General features: G+C 35.3%; 1 protein-coding gene across 5 annotated transcripts in view; it reads left to right on the forward strand.

The window, feature by feature from the left end:
* PCDH7 (protocadherin 7) overlaps window positions 1-26,914 on the forward strand; it is a 288,307-nt gene that overhangs the window by 128,922 nt on the left and 132,471 nt on the right. For 2 of the 5 annotated variants that reach the window (XM_075420674.1, XM_075420675.1), the window contains exon 2: window positions 3,419-3,527. The exons of 1 other annotated variant lie outside the window; for it this stretch is intronic. In XM_075420674.1, the coding sequence (XP_075276789.1) occupies window positions 3,419-3,527 (109 nt within the window). Of the gene's footprint in view, window positions 1-3,418; window positions 3,636-26,914 lie in introns of all 5 variants that reach the window. 2 more of the 5 variants (XM_075420672.1, XM_075420673.1) reach the window with 2 other exon arrangements.

The raw sequence follows: 26,914 nt of genomic DNA on the forward strand, positions 1-26,914 counted from the left end.
CATACATTTACCCATACATGTACCCATATACCATCCATGCAACCTGAACACCTTGACTGCACAGAAGGAGAAACAACCAGAGGGTGTGCTCACTGGAAAGACTCCCAAGATAAGGAAGATTCTAGGCTCATGATGTCTTGTAACATAGGGCAGACAACTTTTTCGCTTGCAGATTTGCAGCTGCAGGATAAGGACAGCACCCTGATGACAGACAGTAGGGTAGAAACTCTGCCTGAGGAAGCATCAGAATGAGAGACTGTCTTCTAAGGGGGATGGAGGCCCCATCTTCTGACCTGACCTGCTGTTTAGGGGGATTTACAGCATGCCAGGTGCTTACATGCAGGATGCCTTGCAGACTCCTGAGGCTTATTCGCTTGTTGGACTATTATCTGCTGCTCCTTATCCACATGGGCATCAGTGGCACTGTGAGGATGTTGGCTGTATCGAGGGTGACTACACAGGTCTAAGGAGAGATGGTGAAGGGACTTCATGGTGCCTCCTCAGCCTTGACAGTGAAAGGCTTGGGAAGGAGCAGGTAGGTCCTGTTCGACAGGGATTTTGCTTTTGGACCAATGGACACCCTTTTGGAGGACTGAGGACATCTGAGAAGAGACAGGGTCCACCTTACAAAGCTGCAACATCATCTTTGCCACCAGGCTGGGCATGCTGGTGAGGAGACCTTTAAACTAGGAGGAACTGTAGCTCTGTGTGTGGCCTCAGAAATATGACATGGTTCAAATTACTGAGCTGTGCTGGGACAACTCGTACATCTAGAGTACAAGCTCTTCAGGAAAGACAGGTGGTCACACTAGAAAGTTCTGTCAGCTCTACTACTTATAGGAGGCAAAACTTCATCTTAGGATACATATGGGCATTGCACCAATGAGTAAAGTGTGAGTGAAAAGAAATTCTTTTATTATGGCCTTAGGCAGTTCCCTGAGGTGTTCCTCAAATAATAGCAGAAATGCAATTTAGATTGTACTAGGAACTTTGGCATCCTTAGTAAATAGTGAATCCATATTTTCCAGACAAAAGTATCTAATTTCTAATGTAAGCAGGCACAGCAGCTGGTCATCTGACATGGTTATAATATGAAGAAATAAATATAACTTCAATGACAAGACAGTGGAAAGATCCTGTGAGTTTGGTCGGTATAAAGAGAATGATAAACTTTACCGAACTAGTGAAACCTTAACTTCTACTTGCAAGTATTCTGAAGTGATCTGAGAAGAGTCATATTTGAAAGAACCCACCGAGCCTGTTTAGGAGATGTGAAATATTGTCTTTGTTTCACATATTATTATATACTTAGAAGTCCATCTGTGGAGAGCACATGAAGGGAAATCACTACTTCCATAAGTTAAAAAGAAAAAAGATGAAAGAAAATTGGTTTCTTACATCTAAAACCATAGCTTAGACACTTTACCTTTCTTTATATTTATTTAGTTATTTATCTGAGGGAATTAACGTACGTGTAAATTACCAAAAACTCAATGTACAAGCTATTATTGAAATAAGAAAATACAATACAAATGACTCAGATGTTTTGCAGGACAGACTACTGCAAAAGGGCTTTATTCTTCCTGCATGATTCAGAACCAGTCAGAAAGCTTTCACAATTCCTGTGCAGTTCATCAAAGGGATTCCTTCTGAATACTCCTGGAAGGGAAAGATCTTATTGAGCATCTATGGGGAAAAGACATTCAAATTGTATATTGTAGATATAGGGTCTTAACATAGCAGTACTAATCCTTCTCTGTGCTTTCTACTATTTATACCCTATTGAATGGAGCAACAGCTCTAAACTATTTTAATGTGCTTATTTAATGTGCATTATTTGTGGTTTATATTCTTTTGTTTTGCTCCTCAATTCTCCTTGTATTTGATACAAGCTCTTATTTGGTATAAAAGCATTTTGCAGATGAAGAATAGAAGAAAACCTTGAACGGTCAAAAAATTACCATGCGAATACCATGACTCTTCCCTTAGAATTTTCTCGTATTTCTAGCAACACACTCACATTTATAAACTTCCAGTCTACTTGTGCCAGGAAGATATAGTGATATATTTGTAGTCCACCCTATTTACCTTCAGAACTGAATATCTTTATATCTTCAAAACTTTGTATCCTCAAAAAAAATTTTAAAAATTTTAACTGAAACTGCCCCCACTTGTAAACTTAGCATGGACTTCTATTCTTCAGGGCTTGTGTAAGAGGTTGTACTTGCTGTTTCCTCACTTCTGGCCTGCATACATGTTTCCACCGTATAGTGACCAGAGGTGCCAGGTGGTGTGATGTATGCCTGTGTCTCATTCTAACATAGGGCTTGAAATGCATCTGAATCCAAAGGTGGGCAGCTCTCTCAGACCTCACGTTTTAAACATAACAAAGTCTACATAGTGTCTTATAAAATGGATCTATTGGTGTTTGTTTTAGAAGGTGCTTTCTAGAACACCAGATATTTCTTTGTGGTTTTCTAGCCTTGTGAACAGTAAGTTATTTCGAATGTATTGTTAAATTATTTGAAATGCATCATTGCTGCTTGAGTGTAGTTCAAATCACAGGAGAATACCCTAGCTTCTTACTGAAAATTCTGCCTGCCCTCAGCGTCCTCTGAAACATGAAGGATCGACTGTCCCACTTCCTGGGCTGTTCACGGGTGCCAGGGCTCAGTGTGTAGGCTTCCAGAGCAACAGTAATATCTGTCATTTTGAATGAATACAAATCTCTAACAATCTATGTTTGTACAGTCCCAGTGGAAACATGTGGTGTCAGCTGTGCTCACAGTACTTTAAAGGTTTTATTAAGTCAGCTGGCAACACACCCTCTCTCCAGGCACTGCATTTTATGGCAAAGGAGCTAAAAGACTGAACCCTTCCCCCCTCACCCCCCCCCCCCCCCCTTTTTATCTCCTGTCTTATGACAACTAGCTTTCAAAACCACAGGAAGTGATTTTATAAAAGGCTTACGGGTGTGCTGCTACATTGTTAATACCCACAATATAGTTTACAGGTGAACATTTATACCCACCCACACAGTCTTACACATACACATGCACACACTGTCAAGTACCTTTGTGCAGTCTAATATAAACTCCGTTCAAATTATTACTATTGGGTAAAAGAGTAACTGTACAGAATATATAAATTATTATAAACCAGTTTTCTTAGCTCATGCAGCCGTTTGAAAGGAGGCTATGCAAAACTGCATGAAGGTTCTGGACCATATATCACAGTAAAAATCCACAGGCTACTCTGTCCAGTGGCCTTTTAAGGACTGTACTTGCTGTTTTCTTAATTTAGCCAAAATTGTTTAATTGATAAATGTTAAAATACTAGTTTGCTTAAGTCATGTTTTGAGAATCAGTTGTTCAAAGAAAGAACTTTTCAGTGACATTCAGAATCTTTTCTCTTGCAGCCATTTCGTAGAGTGACGTTTTCTGTTGTGAGTCAGCCTCAGGACCCGCATCAAGGGTCATTGCAGAGTTGCTATGACAGCGGTCTGGAGGAGTCAGAAACACCAAGCAGTAAGAGTTCATCAGGGCCAAGACTGGGTGCCCTTCCACTCCCAGAGGACAACTACGAAAGGACTACGCCGGATGGCAGTGTTGGTGAGGCAGAGCATATGGAAAATGGTAGGGGCAAACACGACATTCACACACATAATCTCACTAGCAAGCGATACTAAGTAGACTTTTGAAAGGTCAGTCCAAATACATAAATAAATAAATAAAATAGTTAAAATTGTAATTATTTTATTTTAAAGTTTGTTAAAATGCAGATATACAAAATAATGGAACATAAAACTACTAATAAAACCAGCACTTTCTTGTCTTTACATGATTTAAAAACTATACTGCAGAAGCAGTTAAAACATTGAAAAAATTACCAGTAGAGGGCTAGGGAGATAGTAATTGAATTAAATTCTGTACTTTTCGTTTTAGATAAAAGTCCATAAAGGACATGTGTTTTCTTTTCCTTCCATGTTTGGTTCAACAACTACTTAGGAAATTTCAAAGAGTGTAATATGTAGAGTATCAGCAAAGAACATAGGACTTAAAAGCCCAACTCTAGAGAAGTTCCTTTCCCCCCCAAATATCATACAGACTGTTTTCAATATAACACTGAGTGTCAAGTCCATTCTTCATTATTTAGCAAAGAATAACATTACTTTCCTTTTCTTCACACTTTATTTTGTACAGTAGTTTTGGAACATCTCATTTAAATTCAGGGTCTATTTATGTAGAAGGGGAAAAATCTGAATCTTTATTTATTCTATAGTAATTCTCCAGCTATCAAAAAATAAGGTAATTTAAATCTCAGGTTTTCCTTTCTATCTAATATAATTTATAATTTTAAAAAAGCTTTTCAGTTTGAAATGTATTTCATAAAACCTGAATGTTTTACTGTTCTCCACTTCTTGGCCTTCATCTGAAATCTTATGAAGTCAGACATTGACTTCAATGTGTTTTCATTTGCCCATAAACACTAAAATAAATTAACGTGTGTCAAAGTGTACAGATATTTGATAACAAATGAAACAATGGATTTGCTCATCCAATTGGAACTGGTGGGTATATGCAAGAAGGGTGGTGTATTTTCTGTTATAGAATGAATGAATTATTTTTGTTAAGTGCATGTTTTAGTTTTTCAGAGATTGCAGCACTGGATAATTTTTTTGGGGTTTTTGTCTTTCCTAAGACAGACATGCTGACCCAATAAAAGTATGTTATTCTCCATGGTAAGATACTTCCAAATCTAGTATGTACGACTGAAGAAAGGCTACAGCAGTCTACATATGCTCATAATGTATATCCCAGCAGCATATGACTAATTGACCAAAAAGGAAGATGCTATTCTCTGTCTAGAAAGAAGATGTATTAGGTTATATATGTGTATGTGTATGTCTATATATTCTCCTTGGTTGTTTATATGAATATATCTCTTTACATTTCTTTTTTCTGGGTGCATGGTAGGGGAGAAAGTGATACTGGTATTACTAGAAAAATATCAGAAAAAAATTTCTAGACTTTGTACATAAATTTGGATTATTATTTTATTATCTGTTTTGTAATGAGGTTTTCTGGTTAGGTTAGTGAAACTAAATAATTTGTTAATTCTCCTGAACATATAGCAGTGTAGTAGATTGCTAGACATTAAATTCTGAGTTCAGAAAGCATGCTAACATGGAGTATGCTTGAACCTTACTGGGAAAGCCATACTGTAGGGCCACAAATATATAGAATTTTTAATATATAAGGTATCCAGTGAAAATCATCACATTTATTGCAGTCTAATTGAAAAGGAAGACTGCTTGAGGAGTTTTAAAAAATAAAGCAATCCTATTTATTTAATGTTTTGTGTTAATGTGAAAACTGTCCTTGCATTCTAATAATTAAACTATTTTAGACAATACTTTGATTTTTTGAAAGATGATATTTTATATTTGGTAGGACAAATTTGTTGGATTCAGTTTTAAAAATAGTATTGTATAGGTAAAATAGACAGAAACGTGGAGCTAGATAAATATATTATTCCACGAATAAGTGGATGAAAAGAAATTACCATGAAAAAAAAACACATGGCAGGACTTGCGTGTAATAATCAGGAATTTCCTCTCCTTTATAAACCCTTGAACTGAGACCTTTTAAAGGTGAGTGACATTGTGATGAAAATTATACTTTACAGACTTTCAGATTTTGCTGTCACATTTTAAAACCAAGATTTCAACAGTGGTATGTCGTTTGCCTCCAGAAATTTTCTGTTAAGATTAAGCTATAAATAATGACAGAACAGGATGAAATGTACTTTTGTTCCTTCATATATGTAATATCTGACATCTGCATGAGAGTTTTCTTTGATCTGATTCTTAGGTCCACTTGTATTTTAACTATTATAAGCACGTTTGTATGGTTCGAGTTCTGATAATGTAATCTCCAATATTAATGGATCATTCTGACAGAAAGAATTGGAATTGAAATCTGTCAAGTATTCATTTGTCACATTTAATTGGAATCTATGTAATCTGCAGTGTTTAGCTTGGTTAGGTATTAATCAGAATTTATACTGGATTTTCATGCAGATTTTTCATGGAAACAGCACTTTGGAAGCTTAGTTATTAGTTGTTACTTCAGATATTTACCATTTAATATCATTTGGTGTGAAACAATGCAGTTATAACTAATTGCTTTGGATTTCCTTTTACTTTAAGGTTTGAAATGATAATTTTCAGCGCAACACTAAACCGTCTGACACACTTGATACTTTTTTTGCAAGCCAAGATCACTAAGGAGAACAAGTAATTTTTATAGTTAAGGAAAACATAAGAACGTTGAGTTGACAGTCAGAGTACATAGGAAATCCAGCTTTCTGTTTCCTGGTAAGAGGCCTCTTTCTGTTTTCTCAGGTGAGGATAAAATGCTGTAAAGAAAATAATTGAGTAAGGGAGTTGATTTTCTTAGAATATGCTGTACATTACCTACCAGCCTACATGACTCTCAGATGTAGATTGAAGTTTTGTTCTGATGATTAGCTGTGGCGTCAGATGCAGCAGAATTAAAAAAAAAGGGAAGAAAAAAAGAAATGTTAGCAGATTGACTGTGAAAATTCAGTATGCAGAGATCTTGTTAATTAGTAAAATCTGCAGAACCAGAAGTAACTTCTGAGTTAATTTATCCCCTGCCCTTGGAGCTTTCCTTAGAAGGAAATTCTGCTCATATGTGCAGCCTTCTTCTCTAATTTTGCTGTTAGAATGGCACTGTCTTAACGTAAATTGCACAATAATTTTCTCAAGAACATTTTTATTACAGTCGTATTTGTATATCAAGGGTAAAGACATTACCATGGTACATGAGTTTCCTGGTCTTTAGCCATAGCCTTCTGTTTTGACAATGCCTACTACCACAAATCTCAGAGGAAAGTTTAAAAAAAACCCTGTGGCAGATACTTCCAGAATTGCCTGTCCTCCTGACTCTAACAATAAATAGTCAGCATGTGCTTTAAATTTTGATTTTCTAAATGATGATGATGATGATGATAATAATAATAATCATCATCATCATCATCAGCAGCATCATCAACCTAATTTATCACAAGTCATTAACCCTCTTCTAGTTACTGGCCTGAAGGATAGCTTTCAACAGGAAATTCCTCTGAAGGCTATCAAAATTGTTGTATTTTAATTTGCTTTTTTCTCTTATTTAACTATTTTAGAGGCTGTTCCTTTTTATCATTATGAGAAACAGAATGGAAGTATTCCACTTTACTTTTTAAATATTGTGGATTAATATGTTTTCTTATAATGTATCTTTCATATGAACTATACATAATCCTAGGTTTTTCAGTCTTTGATTATCACATACCTGTTTTTTTTTTGCTTTTCATGCACTTCTGTTTCCTCTAATGTAGGCAGGAATAGCTGGAGATACATTCTTACCATTTGAGGAAAGGACAGTACAGTCTTTTCATATTTATTCCTATGTTATTAATTACAGATACAATCCTTAAGCGGAGCTTTTCATTGTTCTGTTTCATGTCCATTCACCTGGTTCTATCAGGTCTCTCTTGTATTTCTTGCAGCCTTCTTAGAAATATTTCATTATAATCCTTTTTTTTTTTTTAATATTTCAGTATACTTACTATTTATTTATACATGTAGTGGCCTAATCAGTATTATTTTTTGTTTAATTTAGCTAGAGTACCTACAGTGGTGAAACTGTAGCACTGTAGATTTTGGCTCACATACTCTTCCCTGGAGATTTGTTTCGATGCAGTCATAATTAGACTGTTTGCCACACCTCAGATACCTGCGTTAAAGCTAGTTCAGGTATTTCTACATGAACATACCTTTGGTCTGCAGCACAGTATTTTAAGTTAGTCCATGTTTCAGTAGGAAATATGTAAGGGTTTGAGAACAGCAGTCATCTCTGTGAAAGAAGGAAAATAAGGGAATGGTTTACAGCTTCCATTTTTATAGGGGGAAATGGAGTAAAGAAAGATTAAGTGACTTGTCTGAAGTCACATAGGAAGTAAGGGACAGAGCTTGAAAAGGAGCTCAGAATTTTAGTGATTCAGTTACTTGACTCCCACAAAGAAATCAGTAGATGAATTACACTCTGGCTGACACATGAAGAACTAAAAGGCAAGGAAGAGAAGTGCATTAGCTCGTTTCATATAGTCTGATAATACATTATGTTCTCAAAGACAATTTCAGATTTAGACCATAAGTGTCAAAGTTCCACTGTCAGTAGAGTGAAGAGGTTTGTGGTGTGTGAGATGATGACTTGAAAATGGGAAAGGAATTTTGAAAATTAATAAATGTAATTAATTTTATCTATAAGAGCATTCTCTCACTTTTACTTGCAAGATAGAGTATTAATCTGTTTTCTAGACCAAATTGTTAATAAAATGAAAAAAAGAATCCATTAGTTTACAGAATCCATGTTTACACAATCCATTTTCCTTTAGCTTTTTGCAGTGCAAATAACACAGGTTAATGTTCTTTAAGATCTCAATGTCCTTGTTATAAGCATTGCAAACCAGAAATTCTTTGACTTATTCCATAGAACTACTGTGTTTCTGCAGTTCCCATTATTTTCAGATGTTCTGTTCTCTTGAATTCAGTTCCTAAACTTGCATGTGAATAAATTTGTTTTTGAAACTGTGTCCTGAAAATGTTAATGTAAGTAGTCTATCTGAGAGGTTGAGTAAGTAAAGGTTTTCAATGTAGTGATTACATGCTAATAGTTTCTTTTATGGTTTGTTTCTTCTTTCAGTGCTGCTGCATCTACTTTTGCTTAAACATTACCCTGTATGCATGAACCCAAAATACCAGAAACTGCTGCACATATTATTATATAATACATATACATGAGAATTCTTATCCTTATTTCTGATAAATCCTAATCCATAATTAGACACACAATGAACTCTCGATTCTGTAAACCTAGAAACATATCTGGGTAATGTTGTGGAACAGATGAATACTCATTGATGGATTATGTCTTGAATCACTTTGTTTTGAGAATGGGGTATTCTGATAATATCTGTAAAAAGAAATTTTATAAGAGCAAAAAACCCTCTGTTCGTTAGACAGAAGACACACTGTGCAGGGATCCCTGTGACACTAGTATAGTCTTTTGTAAGGCAATGATCCTGTCTGGGAAGAGTATTGGCTATTTTCCTCCTTGATTTTTTTTTTCCCTTTTTAATCTTTTGCCATGTTTCTTTAGATGACCTTACCCTATATGTCTACGAGCTTCTTCAGCAGAGCAATACATGGTTTTCTAACTTCTATGCACAATAACATTTGAAGTTTCAAAACTATATGGTATTTATTCTTTAAGAGTTATTTACATTTTGATATGTTGTAGATGCATACTTACAATAGAAATTAAGGAAGTACATTTTGATTGTGTTAAATATTCCTAGTGCTGATGTGTATTTTATATATATTTTTACTTTATCAGGTTAATAACATACTGAAGAAGGATAAGCAATTATTTTAGGTCATGCATTTTATTTCATTGCACTAAGGCTTACTGTATCTTATCTGCTATTCTGTGTTTATGCTGTACTTCAAATGCATAATGCGAAGTAAAGGACCAAATACAGGCCAGCTGTGAACAGAAACAACTCTCGCTGAAGCTGCCAGAATAGTGTATTGTTTATGTCCTCTCTCCTTACCTTTTTATTTTGTGTTAGCGTCTAAAGAAATACCAACAACTTCTCGATGCTGTCTATTAATGAAGTGTACCTGAATATCACTGTGAATTGCTTCCAGCTTGATCAGGATTTTGGCTGCTTGGAGGACATATCCTTGGATCTGTTGAAACCAAAGAAAGAATCCACCCCTACACATTGATAGGAAAGCTGACAAATTATTCAGCATTTTTCTGATTTTCTGAATAGCATTGCTATTTCTCTTGCTGTTCTCTGTCTGTTGCTTTCCCACTGTATTTGCTCTAGTTTCCTTTGTGATTCCTAGTGAAGAATAACATATAGCTCTTTTTAAAAAATGGTTTCCTCCACTTCTGATTTCAGTATCCCGCTTTTAAAAAGAAAATACATACAGCAATAACTGTTCTCTTAAAAGCAGTGTATTGATATCAGACAACTTGAACTGGCATTTACTGAAACTTAGCTTTCTTTTAATATCTTTAAAAAAGTAAGTCCATATTTACATTCCACCAGTTTTTAATCAATAATTTGAAAATAGAGAAAGACTTTGGATTCTTCAAAAATCATTCCTATAGTTATATCTGTTGGGATGAAACAGTGAGGGAAGGGTTTATATGTGCATGTGAGTGTGCACACATGTACACATCTTGTTGAGTCAGTTCTTACTGCAAACATCCATGAGATCTAGATAGTTGCAATTAAATAACCTGCCTCATCTATGAATTTCAAATCAATTTACTGAGATGGGTATGAAAGAACATACTAAACTGAGAAGTGGAGAACTAAATAATCAGAAAGTGAAGTGGTATGTCCAATGTCATGCTATGAACTGACCTTTCAATTGGTAGTTGATCCAAACACTGCCCACCCCTCAAAAAGTAATAATTTGGACACTGACTTCCAATTTGCAGTCAAATTGATGAGGGTTTTGTTATTGACTTAGTGGAGTTAGGCTTTTGTCCAAGTTCTCCATGCCAGCTGCTAGCTCAGGTTGCCTCCCACTGATGCAGACTGCAGAACTCCCTTTGATACTGTCAGAGTCCTGAATGTAGACGGAGGAAAAAATGTATTCCAAATTTTACAGACTCAAGGAAGAAGAGACATCTGGTTTATGAATGGAATATTTAGCAACCTTTGCATCCATGAGAGCCTCTTTCCCAGAAAAATCTAATGGAGATAGTGAACAGAAATTTAGGTTTTTTTAGTTCAGAGGAGGCCTTTCAGCATGCTGTGTTTTCCCAGTGGTCTGTTTGTATTTAATGACAGTTTCTTCAGTTTCCTGGACAGCATTAGGTATTTCTGTCCCTTCTGATCTTCAAGTATAATGAAGATCCAAAAAAAGTCCTTTATAGGGGTATTTCTTCTCCATTTCAGTGAAAAATACATTTTTTTCTCTTTTGCTGGTTCCCAACTACTCTTTTATCTACTTATTTATTTAATATTCATTGCAGCAAATGTCAATATTTTATTTTATACTACCTTTATAAAATACATAATCTTACTACTTTTGTCTTTCTCTTACAAGTTTGATGCTTTGATTTTGATGATTTAAAAGCTGGGGTAATTTTTCCTGTATGCAAAAAAGAGTGATGAAATTAAGAGAATTAATTATATCTTTTCCTTGAGTCCATTTTTAAACATATCAAGTATAAATTATTGATTCAGAACAAAAAGCTGACTGAATTTTCAAAATGGTGTACTTGGACCAAAGGGAAAATAACATGCGTAATTGGCCACACAGTTGAACCTAAAGGAATCAAAACATTCACAAAGATCTGTTTTTTAAAATCTGTCAACAAATTCAAATCTCAAGCGTATTAAACTGGCATTTGCCCAGCTATGTAAAAAGAAAAAAAATAAACGTTAACTACCATTTTTATATCTAGACTTTGAGTAAAAGTGGAGTGCAAGTGTACAGAACAGATAAGTATTACCCCGAATTATTGATATATACACTACTTTCATAAGTTGTTGCATTTTCACATCTAAGTCATCACTTACAGTGCTCTTGTCTCTTTTTAAAGTAATGTAATTTGTAATGTAAAATTCACTATGACAAAACATAGCACATATAAAAAAAGATAAAGAGACTCAATCTTGCATTTCTTTTTACATCACAAACAGCAATTTTACATTTTTTCAGCCTGTAGCTAACCTAAGTAACTCAAAAATTTTCCTGAAGGCAATATTTTTTTTTTAGCTTCTGATGTGTGAATTCAGAGTTATAACAGCAGGTCAACCTATCTAGAATCATAGAATCATAGAATCATTAAGGTTGGAAAAGACCTATAAGATCATCAAGTCCCACCATCAACTCAATACCACCATTCCTACTAAACCATGTCCCAAAGTGCCACGTATACATGTTTTTTGAACACCTCCAGGTATGGTGACTCCACCACTTCCCTGGGCAGCCTTTTCCAATGTCTGATCACTCTTTCAGTAAAGAAATTTTTCCTAACATCCAATCTAAACCTCCCCCAATGCAACTTGAGGCCATTGCCTTTCGTCCTAACTTTACTCTCTTGGGAGAAGAGACCAATACCTCCTCACTACAACCTCCCTTCAGCTAGTTGTAGAGAGCAATAAGGTCCCCCCTCAGCCTCCTCTGCTCCACACTAAACAACCCCAGCTCCCTCAGCCGCTCCTCATAGGACTTGTTATCTAGACCCTTCACCAGCCTCATTGCCCTTCTCTGGACACACTCCAGAAGTTCAATATCTTTCTTGTAGACCCAAAACTGAACACAGTATTCGAGGTGCAGCCTCACCAGTGCCGAGTACAGGGGCATAGTCATTTCCCTACTCCTGCTGGCCACACTATTCCTGATACAAGCCAGGATGCCGTTGGCCTTCTTGGCCACCTGGGCACACTGCTGTCTCATGTTCAGCCAGCTGTCAACCAGCACCCCCAGGTCCTTTTCTACTGAGCAACTTTCATGCCACTCTTCCCAAGCCTATAGTATTTCTGAATATTACTACAGTATCACTTATCTGTGCTTTTTTGCCTCAGCAGGAACATAGCATTCAATGTGAATGTCAAATGGTTGAATATCTAGAATAATAATCATGGCATATGCTAGAACAAGATGAGTATTAGCATTTTTAAGAAATTGTACCATTTCACAGAATCACAGAATGTTAGGGGTTGGAAGGGACCTCTGTGGGTCATCCAACCCCCCTGCCCAAGCAGGGTCAGCTATAGCAGGCTGCACAGGACCGCGTCTAGACGGGTCTTGAATATCTCCAGAGAAGGAGATTCCACAACCTCCCTGGGCAGCCTGTTCCAGTGCTCCGTATTTTATTAATACCTTAATTTAAAATAAAATTATAGAGAGGGATTCACGAATAAAAGCAAAAGCAAAGCGAACATTTATTATCTGAGAAGATATATTTTAGTAATCTGCCTTTTGTAAGGTTTGGTTTTGGGGTTTTTTTTTGTTTTTTTGTTTGTTTGGGTTTTTTTTACTTTAAACTGGAGTATTAAATTCCAATAATACTAATTTCAAATCTTATATCATGGTTAACTTGGAACATGCTATTAGAAATATATTCACATCAATGATTGATCTATTAATGTTTAAAAGAGCTGTCCATTATCATACTGCTTTTAAGAATTATGGAAAGAACAAACAAAAAAAAGATATTAGTTTGATATGATTCAAATCTGTGCATCTTTCTACCATATAAAATATTTGAAATTAAGACACGAGTGTAAATTTCTGTTTGGATGATAGAAGTAAAAGGTAAAGACAGTGAAGGAAGAACAGTATTAATGGAGTTAGTTTATTTTGATGGTTGCGTGCTGTCCTGCAACCAAACAAACGTGCCCATACCAGCTTTCCCAACTTGCTTGTCTTAACCTGTTTTTTCTGTATCTAAGGAACAAATCAACCCTAAAGAGCCCTGCAGCAGCACTTCTTCTTTTACTAAGAAATCTGCACTATTTCATCAACAGAGGAAGTAAAATCAAAGTGCATCATATCTAAAATTTCATGTAAACAAGCCATAGGACAAGCTGTACCCAACTGGGGTTTTTTTCCTATGGTTTTATGGCAGATTTGTTTTCTTGATCCAAGAATTTTTCTGTCTTTTTCTGAGGTTATTCGTGTGCTATAAAGACCAGTAGTGTCCATAGAGGAAATCTTGGGAAAAGGCTTATTAAATTAAAACTCAGGAAACCGTAAAGTATGTGGTACGTGTGCCTTGCTGTTCCACTATAGAATCATAGAATCATAGAATGGTAAGGGTTGGAAGGGACCTTACAGATCATCTGGTTCCAACCCCCCTGCCATGAGCAGGAACATCTTTAAACTGTTTCAGCTGCAGTGTAGGTTGTTTTATGTAGGGTTATTTTGCTCACAATTAATTCATGTTGTCTTTGATGAGGAGAATCTGTGTCGCTTTTTGGGGCAGTGCAATGACATTTATATTATCCTGGGATGTTAAAGTAACATTTATCAGCGGAATTTGACATTGCCAGCTTTTATTACGAAGAGGACGTAAAGAGATCAGATGTAATTTCGCCTTCCACTAGTATTAGCTAGTAACAGAAACTTCCATTATCTAAGCAAAGAATTGAAAACTTTTTATTTTAACAGAATATTTGAGAAATAAACTTAAGTATGTATTGTGTTATTTTATTAATATCTTTCAATGTTTAATTCCATTAGCAGTGACCATTATTCCCTGCTCTACTGAATTACATAATCTGTGGTAACATTCTTTTCGTATTCTGCCATGCATTGCAATAATAATACAGGGATTATTGTGATATGCCAGTAGATTTGACAGCTCTGCAAATGTGTTTGTGTCCTGGGTTTGGCCAGGACAGGGTTAATTTTCACCGGACTCCAGGAAGGGGCACAGCCGGGGGGGGGGGGGGGGGGGGGGGGGGGCTGACCCCACCTGGCCAAACAGAGCCCGGTATTCCATACCATGTGAAGTCACGCTGGGTTCCCGGGGGGGGGGGGGGGGGGGGGGGGGGCGGTGCGGGGTGGGGAGGGACTTGCGGCTTGGGGGGGCGCGGCGCCGGTCCTGTTCGGGAGAGCGGCTGTCTGGGTCGTGCGTTTCGTTGTTGTGTTTTCTCCTTATTTGTGTCGTTGTTGTTCCTGTTCCCTTTGTTTGCTGTTCTGTTAAACTGCCCTTATCCCGACCCACCAGTTTCTGCCTGTTTCTTTTCATTCTCCTCCGCACGCCGGCAGGGGGAGGGGCGGCCACGTGGCGCTTTTGTTGCCGGCGGCAGCCGAAACCAAGACAGTTTGTTTCAGCTGTCTCGTAAACAGGGACAGTTCAAGTGCATGAGAGAGTAATAAAGCAGTTGACTTCAGTTGTTTTCTAGGTTTCTAGTGGTTTTTGGGGGTGGGGAGGGGTAAGCAGGTGAGATAGGAGTAACCATGAGTGACATTATTACATATGCTGTTTTTTAAAATGTAAACCATCTAAGCATTTTAGTTGTATTTGAGGACGTCTGATTCAATGCCCTACAGCATGATTAAGATACTGTATTTAATGCACTTTCATTGCTCGGTTAAAATGTTTTTGGGGAAAAAATGTTGGAAAGGATAGTTAAAAAGAAATCTTTTTATAAATACTTAGCAAAAGTTTTTAGGCTTACAGAAAGTTTGCAATAGCATGACGACAGAAATTTCGTAATGACATGTAAAGCACAGAACACGGTATTTAAGCTGTCCTAGAGCACTGAAAAAATTGTGGTCAATCCACAATATGCAAGGAACCTGCACAGTATGACACAAGTCATGTGGAACCTTCAACTATGACTTCCTGAGATCCTGTTTCCAACATGCTGGGGTACAGAAGTGCAATGAACTGGCAAAGGAAAAGAACAGCATGGGCTTTGGTTCTACCCTTACCATGCTCTGGCCAGCACTCTTAAATTTTATCACTTATCATAGGCCTGAGGAAACCTGAAAGGACAATAAGATTTAATAATTTTGACACCATGCATTGTCCTTTTTTTTTCAGAAGTGAGTGTAAAATAATCTCTTCTGCCTGTAGTTCTCTGCCTACATAATGACAAAGGTGAAGAGGACAGGAAAAAAAAAATCAAGTTTTAATCTGTGCCAGAATGTCTTTGTGTCTTTTTTGATCTGAGGGACTCAACAACAGTGTGCAAAGAGCATGTGCAGAAATGATTTTTCCCACCATTTGTTTCCACCTATACTGGAAATGGTCAAATCTGCAGTATTAAGCTTTGGGAAAGAACAGTGGCATAAGAAGCCAGCTCATGGACAGACCCTGATGAAGCTAAGCAGTCTGAGAGTCAAAGAGGAATACAGATTTTATAAATGGCAATACAGAAGACAGGCTGTATACTACCACAGTGCACTGTTCCTAACAAAGCATGTTCCTTAGAGGCATAGCTCACTTGCCAGGAGCGCAGATATGGAAACTTGAGACACAGTCAGATCTAATCTCACTAATAGTGATGGGAGAATACAGAAAAACTCCAGATGCCCCCAAAGGTTCAGATAAGTGAATATTTTTCTCTTTCTTTTCTCTTCAAAAGGAAACAATTGCCTTTAGCTTTTACCAGGTAGAGTCCCACATGCTATTACTTATGCTATGAATTTTAAGCGGAAAAACTTTTCAAAAATAGGAAGACTTTATCCTGAAGTTTCTTGATAAATGCTGTACTAACTGAGGGATTTAAGAAAGTTATAGAACTAAAACACTTTCTCTAACACAATTCTTCTCTACCTGGTGCTGTTGTTCTTCCTGCCATGTGTAACTGACTTTTAGAAGGTGCTTTTTCAGAAGCACCTAAGTAAACAAACTGTACTGACAAAACAAATTTTCTTATCACTGTGAAGACAAATAGTAAAAGAATTGAATCAAGCCTAGGTCAGTAGTGATAGAAAGTCATTACTCTAAGGTGGCAGTTAAGTGGCTTGTGTAAAATGAGTTAGCACTTGAAGAATCTTACCTACTGGAGAGGTGCTTATGCACCCAAAAGCATTAACTAGCATCCTGGTTGAGACTGTCAGCTAAGGAAAGAGGATAGCTAAGAACAGCTAACAAAAAAGGATCTAAGACAACGTCCATCAGTCTTTGAATGGCAATGACTTCCAAATACTACTATCTTGGCTGGCTTTATATCATGAACAGAGTATTCTGTCTACTCACAACATGGCATTTCCCATCAGCACCAGGTTTATGTGGGAACAGAAAATTAATCTAGGATTGGATTTCAACAATGAATTAAAATAGTTTGACTAAACAGAGTAGTAGTGAAGGAGATTAGTCAGGGCACAAGCTTCAAAACAGAATTAATTCCTATATTTTCTAGCACTTGTATAAATCTAATTTTAAATGTTCTTAAGTGAAGGGACTTCTTCAAGTTCAGATGACCCCATTATAAAGAGGTTTTATAATGCTACTACAATTAAAAAATGCTAACTTTTGCCTCCTAGAAAGCAATGGTACTTTATGGTAGTGGAACTCATAGAATCATAGAATCATAAAGGTTGGAAAAGACCTCTAAGATCATCAAATCCAGCCATCACCACCATGCCTGCTAAATGATGTCCTGAAGTGCCACATCTACATGTTTTTTGAACATCTCCAGGGACGGTGACTCCACCACTTCCCTGGGCACTCTGTTAACTCAGGAGTGCTTGCATTCTATTAGCTGAAAATAAATTCAGTTGTTTTCTGCCAAGAAAGGCAAGTAAACAGAATGGAATAAATATTTTTTTTTCCCTAGCCTCAAGATTTTCAGCCAATTCTGCTTTCTTGCAGAAAGAAACATTTTTTCTTAAATTTTTCTGTATTTGTTCATCGTTTTGTTCACAAACATCTCTTGAAACCATCTTGTGCTGTGATTTTCCCAGTGTCTGGAATAGCTCTTTGAAAAGTAATCCCATCTTTTTCCAATTATATAAATGCATGTATATGCATATAAATGTATACAATGTAGTGTCCAAATAGGTCTTGAGAGAACAGTCAAAAATGAAGAAAAGCCGTGAAAAGTGCCATTTTAAATGCTTGTGCTGTGTTCGGTGACATATTCTTGGAGAGCAGAGAATCCCTGTGTTATGCCTTATAATCTGGTCTCAAAAATCACCAAAGTGTTGAGCATTGAGAAGGCCTTCTGGGACTTGCATCATGTCTTTCACTTCTAATCCTGAAAGGATTATTCATTTACAACAATTAATCCATAAACTCATTTAGAGAGTCTAAAGCTGACCTTTCCACATTTCACTCAGGACTAAAATTTCCTTAACGCAATACTACAATGGTCACTTCCTTTTCCACAGGAACTATAGTCTGCACAAGGAAAAAAAGTATTTAAGCATAGAGTATTTCTGAGATTTAGCTATAAGGAGATAGATTGAAACTTCATCCACACTACTATAGCAACTGTGCAAAGAAGGGAATTGCAACCATTAGGAACAGCTAAATACAGTTCCATCCTTAAGGCCCTATATTTTGCAACTGCTCTGCACTTAACTCTATACTGAGACAGTGAAAACACTTCTAGTAGAATCTATTCAACTAGACAAGCCAATATTTATGGGTTGCAGATGACTAGATTTTAACTAATGCTAGCAGTAGGGATGTAGAATTGTAGGAAATATCTAAACCTGTTACATTTTATTTTATCTGACCAAATACTAACTGTATGCCAGAATATATTGTCTAAAGCCTACAAGTCTTTATCTGTTTACATATATAATAGAATACTAATGCCAGAAGTGGTGGAAAACCCTCATAAGAAAAACAACCAGACAATATATTGACCTCAAAAAACCATATAAATGTATACAATTTTTGATAGTTTTTATTTACCTTCATATATTTTCATATTTATTTTCCGTATTTCTGTGCTTCATTCCTAAAACCCAAAGGCTAGATTTTTTTTGTGTGTGTTTCTCATAAGTACCAGAGATGTGACTTTAGCAAAAATAACAAATTCTGCAAGATGGCACTTCTGCATGTGCAACTAGACACTCCTATGGGAAGCATGGAAGAAAAATTTGTAGTTTGTTGAGAAGATTGTTAAAGATAATTATAATTAGAATTTTTATTGCTATAAAATAATGTCATGTGTCTATTGAAAAAAACTGCTGACATTTTCAGTGATTAATCACCAATTCAGGTAGCTAAATACTAATCTTTGCAGGGGATGCTATTGCATCACGCTGCATCAGTAAGAAATATATTCTGTTTCCACCTTGAAGTCTGACTTAAGACTTCATTTCACAGCATGAATGAAAAGAAATACAGGGAGCTGGAGAGTCTGGGTTCTGCTTTCAGCTCTGCCACAGTCAGTATAAGACAATGAACAAATTTGTTACATTAAAAAACAGATGCAAAATCGATTTCATAAAATTAGTAGCAATTTCTTCAGAAGTATCAGTGAGCTTCTCAAATGGAAAGCTGCTACTAATTACAACTTTCAGGTATGTTACTTCCAAGTTTTAGTTTGATTAAGTTCAATCTTTACCCTGACTATTCTCATAATCCACAGAATCTCTATATTCATTGTGTTTTCCAAGCACATAATTGTCAGCAAAGGAAAAAAATATTAAAACTGAAGAAAAAGGAGCTATAGTGGCTTCATAGGGCCCAATAAATTCTTTTTCCGAAATAAATTTTTTCCCAGAGATAAGAAAAGTGTATTAAATAAGCAAAGGTCTATTAAAGAAACTAAGCCTTACGTGGATGTACTGTTGATTTTAGAAGTGGATTGGCAATGCTTAATTCAGACGGAGTTACTCTGACTCTTTCCAAGCCTTGCTGGGCTTTTTTTCCCCCAAGAGGTTCTTTACTGTTAACAAGTATATCTAGTATCTGGGGCTGGGGAAGTAGTTTATAAAACTTCAACTACTCCAGCAGCGTTCCTGAAAGGCCTCTCCTAAGTTTAACACTGAACTTTCGTGCAATGCAGTAGTTTTCAGGAGAATTTGGAGAAGTGTTTGTGTTTTAGGTACTTGGAATAAATAATCTGTCGAACAATAATTTACTTCTAGTGTAATACTTAGGGTGCTATTGCTAGTAATATAACAAGGGTTATTCTGCTGAAAGTTTTAGTAGGCTTAAGGAATAATTACCCTTTTGTTACGCATGAAGAAGTAGCAAACGCTGTAATTAAGACAATGTTAAATCATCCTTGTAGGTGCTTTAAAAGTATTTTTTTAAGCTTTCTGATAAAAGCGGGAGTCTATTCTCTGATAGTGTTGGAGTTCAAAGTAGGAATCGGTGCCATTATGAAGATGTGTATTAGCGAAAATGCCTCTTAGTGCTTCAGAAAAGCAGATTTATGTTTCACTTTAGATTTTTAATAAGTTTAAAGATCCTATGTCTTCTACATACTGTTCAGAAACATATTAGCCAATATAGCTGCAGCTTTTTAATTTTTATAATTGTCATAAGAAATAAAGAAACTTGCAGCAGATAATTATATGACAACACTATAACTGCTAAAGTGAAAATGACTTCAACAAAAGTAACTTTCCAGAATTAATTACAATAAATGAAATTCTTTAGCTAGAGAGAATAAAAAGGGCATTTTATATTTATACTAGGATTATGCTTAATGTTTTTTCCACATTTTAAGGTGTCATAAATCTAGCATTTTAAATTATTTATGTTACTTTCAATTACAGGTTAAATTCAGCTAGCTAAGAATAATCATAATCTAAAGAAGAAAAAAATTACATGAAATGCTTCATTATGCAGTTTTTAAAAAGAAAATGGATTTTAATTATTTCAAGCATATAGATGCTTTGGTGTGCACTGCAGTGTTTTTCTGTTCTGTCTATTCTGTTAAATTAGAATAGTCTGTTTTTCTTGAGTAGTAGATAGGGCTCTGATTGCAGAAGAACATACACACTTCCTTTCCTAGAGCACCTTTACCATAAACTTCTCTGTAATTATTTGGTTATTTCTGGAAGTGCTTACAGGATCACAGCCCTGGTGAAAGAATTAAAACTGTTTTCATGTAGGTGAAAGCTCACTTACTCTTCTACATTTTTATTTCTTTAAAATACCATTTTACAAGATTTTCATATATTCGAGGTGGTATTTTCTAATCCTTCAATAGATGTAGTAAAAAGAATAAATTTTAAAAAGAAAAAAAAAAGATGCTTTCCTTACAAGAAACCTGAATTCTTAGGAGATATCATTCTAAAAGTGGGAGTTTTGTTTGTTTGGGGTTTTTTTTACTGAGAAAAATTATAGAAATTTTTTTCTGGTCAAACCTGATTTAAATCATTAATTTCTCCAGAATTTAATTCTGTGTATGAAACAGATTATTTCTCCTTGATATTGCAGGCAATTATAATCTACTCTACATTTCTTTATATTCATAGCTTGCTTGGGTATGCATACTATTGAGGTCTTAAGGCTTTCCAATCCTGTCTTTTTTTTCCTCTCTTACATTATTTCACTACTAATCTGGATTATTTTCTTGACAAAAGACATAATTTTTTGAGTTAATTTTTTAAGATTTTTGTTGTTTTCCTTTGTTTTAGTATAACTTATATCTTTCTACTCTGGAGAACCAATGTTTTTCAAATTTCTAGTTACATTATTAACTGTATAGATTTTGAAATCCTATGGGCTTTTTTATCCTTGTTCTATTAAAATTTTGTGGTCAATAGTTGATTATACTAATGATAAAGGAAATTATTTTTCTTCAAGTATAATAAATGGCAAAATACTTATGTGTCTTGTGAGTATTACCTTCATTTTGCGATGATAATATATCATGTAGCTTATTAGCCTTGCAGGGGTACAAAAATAAAACAGCAGGACATGCTGCAGGAGAAATATTTGTATCACTGCATGTGGATTTCTTGACTTATAGTAAAATATCATGTAAATTACAAACATCAAGTGCAGACATCTGTAAAAAATAATTCCAATTTTTTTTTCCCCAATTTGTTTAGAGCATTGATAATTAAAACTTCAGAGCAAAAAACTAACATAAAGGTAATAATAGCTTTTCCTTTGTAACTGCCCTAACCAAATCTGCCATGAAAAAGGACTATTACACATAAGATCTAGTAGATGACCTGATTTGCTGGTTCATTCCATAATTTCTATTCTTAGGAGAAAAGGAGACTGAAGGGTGACAATATTGTTCTTTACAGGGGAAGTGGAGAAGGAGGTGCAGGTTCTGCTTCCTGGTATCCAGTGACAGGACACATGGAAATGGTTCAAAGCTGTGTCAGGAGTGGTTCAAACTTGATATTAGGAAACATTTCTTTACCAAGCGGGTACTCAAACACTGAAACAGGCTTCCTACAGAGGTTATTGGTGCTCCATGTCTGTCAACGTTTAAGAGGCATTTGGGCAATGCCCGTAATAACATGCTTTAACTTTTAGTTCCCTAGACAATCATTGTAGGTCTGTCCCTTCCTACTGGAACTATTCTGTTCTATTCTAATTTCAAAAAACTGTTCTTTTCATATAGCACAACGGAATGTTGTGCGTAGGGAAAAAAGAAGAGGAAGAAAACCAGATCTACATTCTAAACTATTTTTCTAGGTTTTTTTTTTTTTTCAAATTGTTTTCCAGATCTATTTATTAAGGATATCCAGTTCAGAATACATTTGTAAAGCTCAGATTTTTGTAAACTTCTGATCAAACAATGAAGCTTACTCTAACATGACTAGTTTTTATTTGCAATATAATCCACAAGTCAAATCATGTTGGAATAATAACATTCTAAAAATGTAGAAGAAGCACTTATTTCATGTTGCATATCTCTACTGAAGGAAACTACAACAACATAAAATGCTTGAGATGTAAATACACTTCTTTAAAAAAATGTTATATTTGAGATTTTTTTTTTTTTTTTTCATAAAATAGACACTGTAAAGACTGGAAGAGGCATCTCACTTAATAGTCCCATTGTCTCACAGACAATTTTGTCGTATACTTCCTGTTATAAATTTCTTGAGTTCCAACTTAAAACCTCTACCATAAAAGGAAAGCCTCTATACCTCTGTTATGAGACAGACAAACTAGGAGTTTAAAGATGAAGAATGGTTGTGTGGCCAGTTCATTCCTTTTTGTCCTTCCTTGTGCCTTTAGGTTTTTCCATCTCAGGGCTATGTGATAATCCAAATTTCTAAGTATAAAATGTTCTGCTGTTAAAGCCTTCAACCAGCTTGGATCAGTGATTTCCAAGCCAATGCTTCTATGCTTTTTTTTTCCAGTATCTGTGAGAAGTGAGACCAATCTTCCATCCTTTTTTTTTCCTTTTTATTTTTTTCCCAAGCTAATATTAAAATCCAGACCTGGAAAATGGTTCAGAAGGTTGTAGATGAAGACTTGCATATGCAGTCTTCTAGCTGAGTTGTTCATAACACAGGTGAGTTCATGTGTAACGTGCAAATGTATGTGTGTGTATAAGCATATACATTTATATACAGAGAAAGTATATACACAGTAGAAAAAAAGGTTTATATCAAATAGATTAAAAAATTAGAAATATAAAGTTATCTGGACTGTGAGACAACAGCAGTCACCCACTATTAGCTGAGACTACTGCATGCCTAAGTGAATGATCCTACTTTGATCTACAATAGTTTAAGGTAAGCTATAGTGTTTTCGTTGCCAGTTTCTAAAATCAAGCAATTCACCGGAGACTATGAGGTTTTCATGGGGGTTTTTTTCATAAAAAGAAATTATTTGGAAAGGATAGGACGAGAATGGTAGTCAAGACCAAATTTTGTATTTTGTATAATTATAAATTGTTTATACTGACTCATTATTAGAATATTTACATAGGAAATAGAGAAATTTTATTTGATGTTTCTTCAGGCTTCTTTTCTTCTTTTATGGGAGACCATAGGGTTGAGTGAAGCATCTTTCTGCAACTGAAGATGTGACATGATGCAGAAAGCGATACAAATTTTTGTAAGTTATTAGAAAAAATAAGCAAAAGAAATGTAATTCTTGTAGACAGGATTGTTATATAGGTGGTGGGAATCCTGATTTGTGAACTGCACATTCAGAAGCTCATATAAATTTAGTATGCAAGATTTTACAAGAATGTTGAAAGATTTGAAAAATTCCATGATAACTATAGAATTATTATTATTGTTTAAAAGTTCCTCAAGTAAAAATGTTCAAGAGCTCAGTATGTTTTTTCAGAAAAAAAAAACCACATCAGAATTACTTAGAATTTTTTCTGTTTTAAGAATGTACTTCAGATGTGCTTCTCAAACCAGAAAAATACTAAATACTAAAAACCTCTTCTGGAAGACCAAGACTGACAGAATACAAACGCTTTTAAGGGAATAGGAGTTCTTTTGTAAAACAAGCACATAAAATAATTGGATTAGTTTGTTATTCTGTAGTATACAGAAGGACTGCTCATAAAATACAGTAATTTCTGAGACTATGTTCCACAGAAGCGGATACAGTATGGACATATTTCTAAAGGTACTGAAGAATCTTTGTTTAAAATTGTCTTTCAATTACACCTGTAATTGACAGCAATTTTATTTTCACTGCTTCATGAAGCATTTCTGTAAAGCAAAGAGTACCCCTTACTTCAAAGTAGGAAGTGAAATACAGTTTATGACATAATCTACTTTTAATCTACTTTTTTAATTTATCAGTTTTAGCTCATTTTCAATGTGTCACATGGGGAAGGAGAACACTATAGGTGTTTTAATATGTTTAAAAACTTAATTTTTACTTTCAAACACCATATTTGATCATTTTTAGTCAGGTATGCTCTTTGAGTAGAAAATGAAGCTTTTAAACATGAAAATGGCTGCAAAGACTTAATCCACCTAAAGAATGGTAGAGAAAACTTCCGGTCACTCTTAATGTTTAAAACCTTTGTATTCATATCAAAGAGCAGATGTGGTGGTCTGCTTTCAGATGATAACGTTTCCCAAAACTCATCCATTTTGGTATCAGAAATAGTTTAAAGCAATGAATCCTGCTACATACTGACTTTAAAAATTGTACCTAGTATATCTACATATACACATATATAATGCAAGTCATGGTCCAAAATATGTGCCAGTATGTTGTTTAAATTGAAGATTCAACTATCAAAGTTTGAAAAAAAAAAAAGGTTTAAATTCATCCTGGCTAAAAAGTGAAATCAAAATGCACTTTTTATTTTTTTTTTTTTTTTCATTTTGTGGAATAACTTTCCATGGCAAAAGGTTCATGAAGTAAATTAAAAGATATAAAAAATAATTCATTTTATCATTGAAGTAAACCAAAATGCTTACACGACACTGCCCATGAAAAGAAAACTGCACTGATGCTTATGGTACTTAAAGAGTGGAGCTATCAAGGGGTAGGAGAGTTGACAGCAAAAGATGCTGCAGGTGCTTGCAGCATCTCCCAGTAGTAAGTTATACACAAGTAAGACGATACACAGAAAGCTTCCAGTCTCATTCACAGGGCACCTGCTCCTCACCCTGGAATACAATTTAGTTACCTACATGCAATTTTGAAGACTTCGTGGATAGTAAACTATGTATCTCTTTTAGTCTTTCCTTATATTCAATGATGAGGAGTATAATCTACAAATAAATAGTGGTATTGCTGTCAAGTATGACACAAGTATGATGATTCAAGATAAATCCATATTAGCAGCTTGTTTTCTACTTATAGAAATTACTCACAAGCGTAAGTTTGTCTTTATTGGGTTCTCAAACTTCCCAAATCTATTTAATAAGTTTCTGTGCAAGTTTCTGTACTTGCGTGCTCACTAGATTTTTGTCTTCTGATGAATTTCTTCTGTCAGCAGTACATTTAGCACATGCCATGAGTCTGTTTGGAGATTTTTAGTGTCTAACAGTCAGGAATTCTGAAAATTGCAAGATGGCTCTGATGGACTGGAACATAAATGTTGTTTACTCAAGTACAAAGTTCTTGTTTATATTGGAGAATCAGACTATGAAGTTACTCCTGTTTCACCTGTAAACTGAACTCTTCAGGTCTCCTTGTAGCCTAAACAAGGTTTTAATTATGTAGATGTGCTTGTAATTTACTTAGATACTCTCAGATTCAAACAGAAATCTTTATGAAAGACAAATAAAGTTTTGGATATGCAACTCCAGAAGGCTTTGTTTCCTGTAATTGCTTTGACTGTTGGTTGTGTTGCAGGAGGAAATGGTATGGGTGAGCCATATGAATGAAGACCAAATTTGCCACCAAGTAGGTTTAAAAAGCTTATATTCATACCAGTAATCTGACTTTTTTTTTTTCTTGTACTGCTAGCATTGTTCAACTCTCCTTTCAGGTAGTTGTTTTAATTACATCAAGTGGTAGTCCAGCCATATGTACTTGTCCTCTCTGCATTGCTATATTGTTGCAGATGTTCACTGTTAGTTGATTTATTCAAACTATTCAAATAAATACCACCGTAGTCCTGTTAGTGTAGTAGGATTTTCATGGAAAAAAAGAAGATAAATCTATGCCCACATTTTCTGTGACTAGAAATTATTTCTGTTGTTGCCATGTGAGAGACATCTTCACTAAAGTATCATCTCATTTAATATATACAGTTATATTTAACATATACAATAATCTATTTAATATATACTGTTAAAAAAACTGAAAGGTGATCAAAATAAGACTGTGTTAATAATGGAAATTTCAATGTAGTTTAGCGTTAAACCGTGCCTTTAAACTGTGCCTTTTAGGTGTCTTAAAACATTCAATTTCTCTCTTCCCCCAGCTTCTGATGTAACAATATTAGAATGATGAGACACAGAGTGATTCACCACTTCTTCTGGCTTCATGCCTAAATCTAGTCAGTCAAGACTAAGACTTTCAAGTGCAGAATATCATGCCAGATGTTGACTAAGCCTATGTTGTGAGGATAGAAGTCATTAGAGATTTCATATCATCAGTTAACGTAGCCAAGTTCTATTTTCTTTTCAAGAGAAACATGCAGTAAAGATACACCTTTTTTTTTCCTGTGCTTTTGCCTCTATTTACTGAAATGACCTATTATTTACTGTTGAAGATATTTGTGTTATTAATGTGGTTTTCTGAACTGATGATTCATAAACAAGTGAATTGATTGCATGGTGTTTATAGGTTGTGTACTGCTGTTGGCATTTTTTTTTTCTCATTTTCCTTTTAGTTGTTGATAAATAGAGCTAGACATTTATCTTACCATGCAAATATGCTTGTACCAGTGTATCCTCTGCTGTAACAACTTTACAAAACTTGCCAGATATGAAAACAGAGATAAGAATGTGGGGTTTGGGGGGGGGGCACAT

The sequence above is a fragment of the Opisthocomus hoazin genome, chromosome 5 (genome assembly GCF_030867145.1).
Source record: "Opisthocomus hoazin isolate bOpiHoa1 chromosome 5, bOpiHoa1.hap1, whole genome shotgun sequence".
In the NCBI taxonomy this organism is placed as follows: domain Eukaryota; kingdom Metazoa; phylum Chordata; class Aves; order Opisthocomiformes; family Opisthocomidae; genus Opisthocomus; species Opisthocomus hoazin.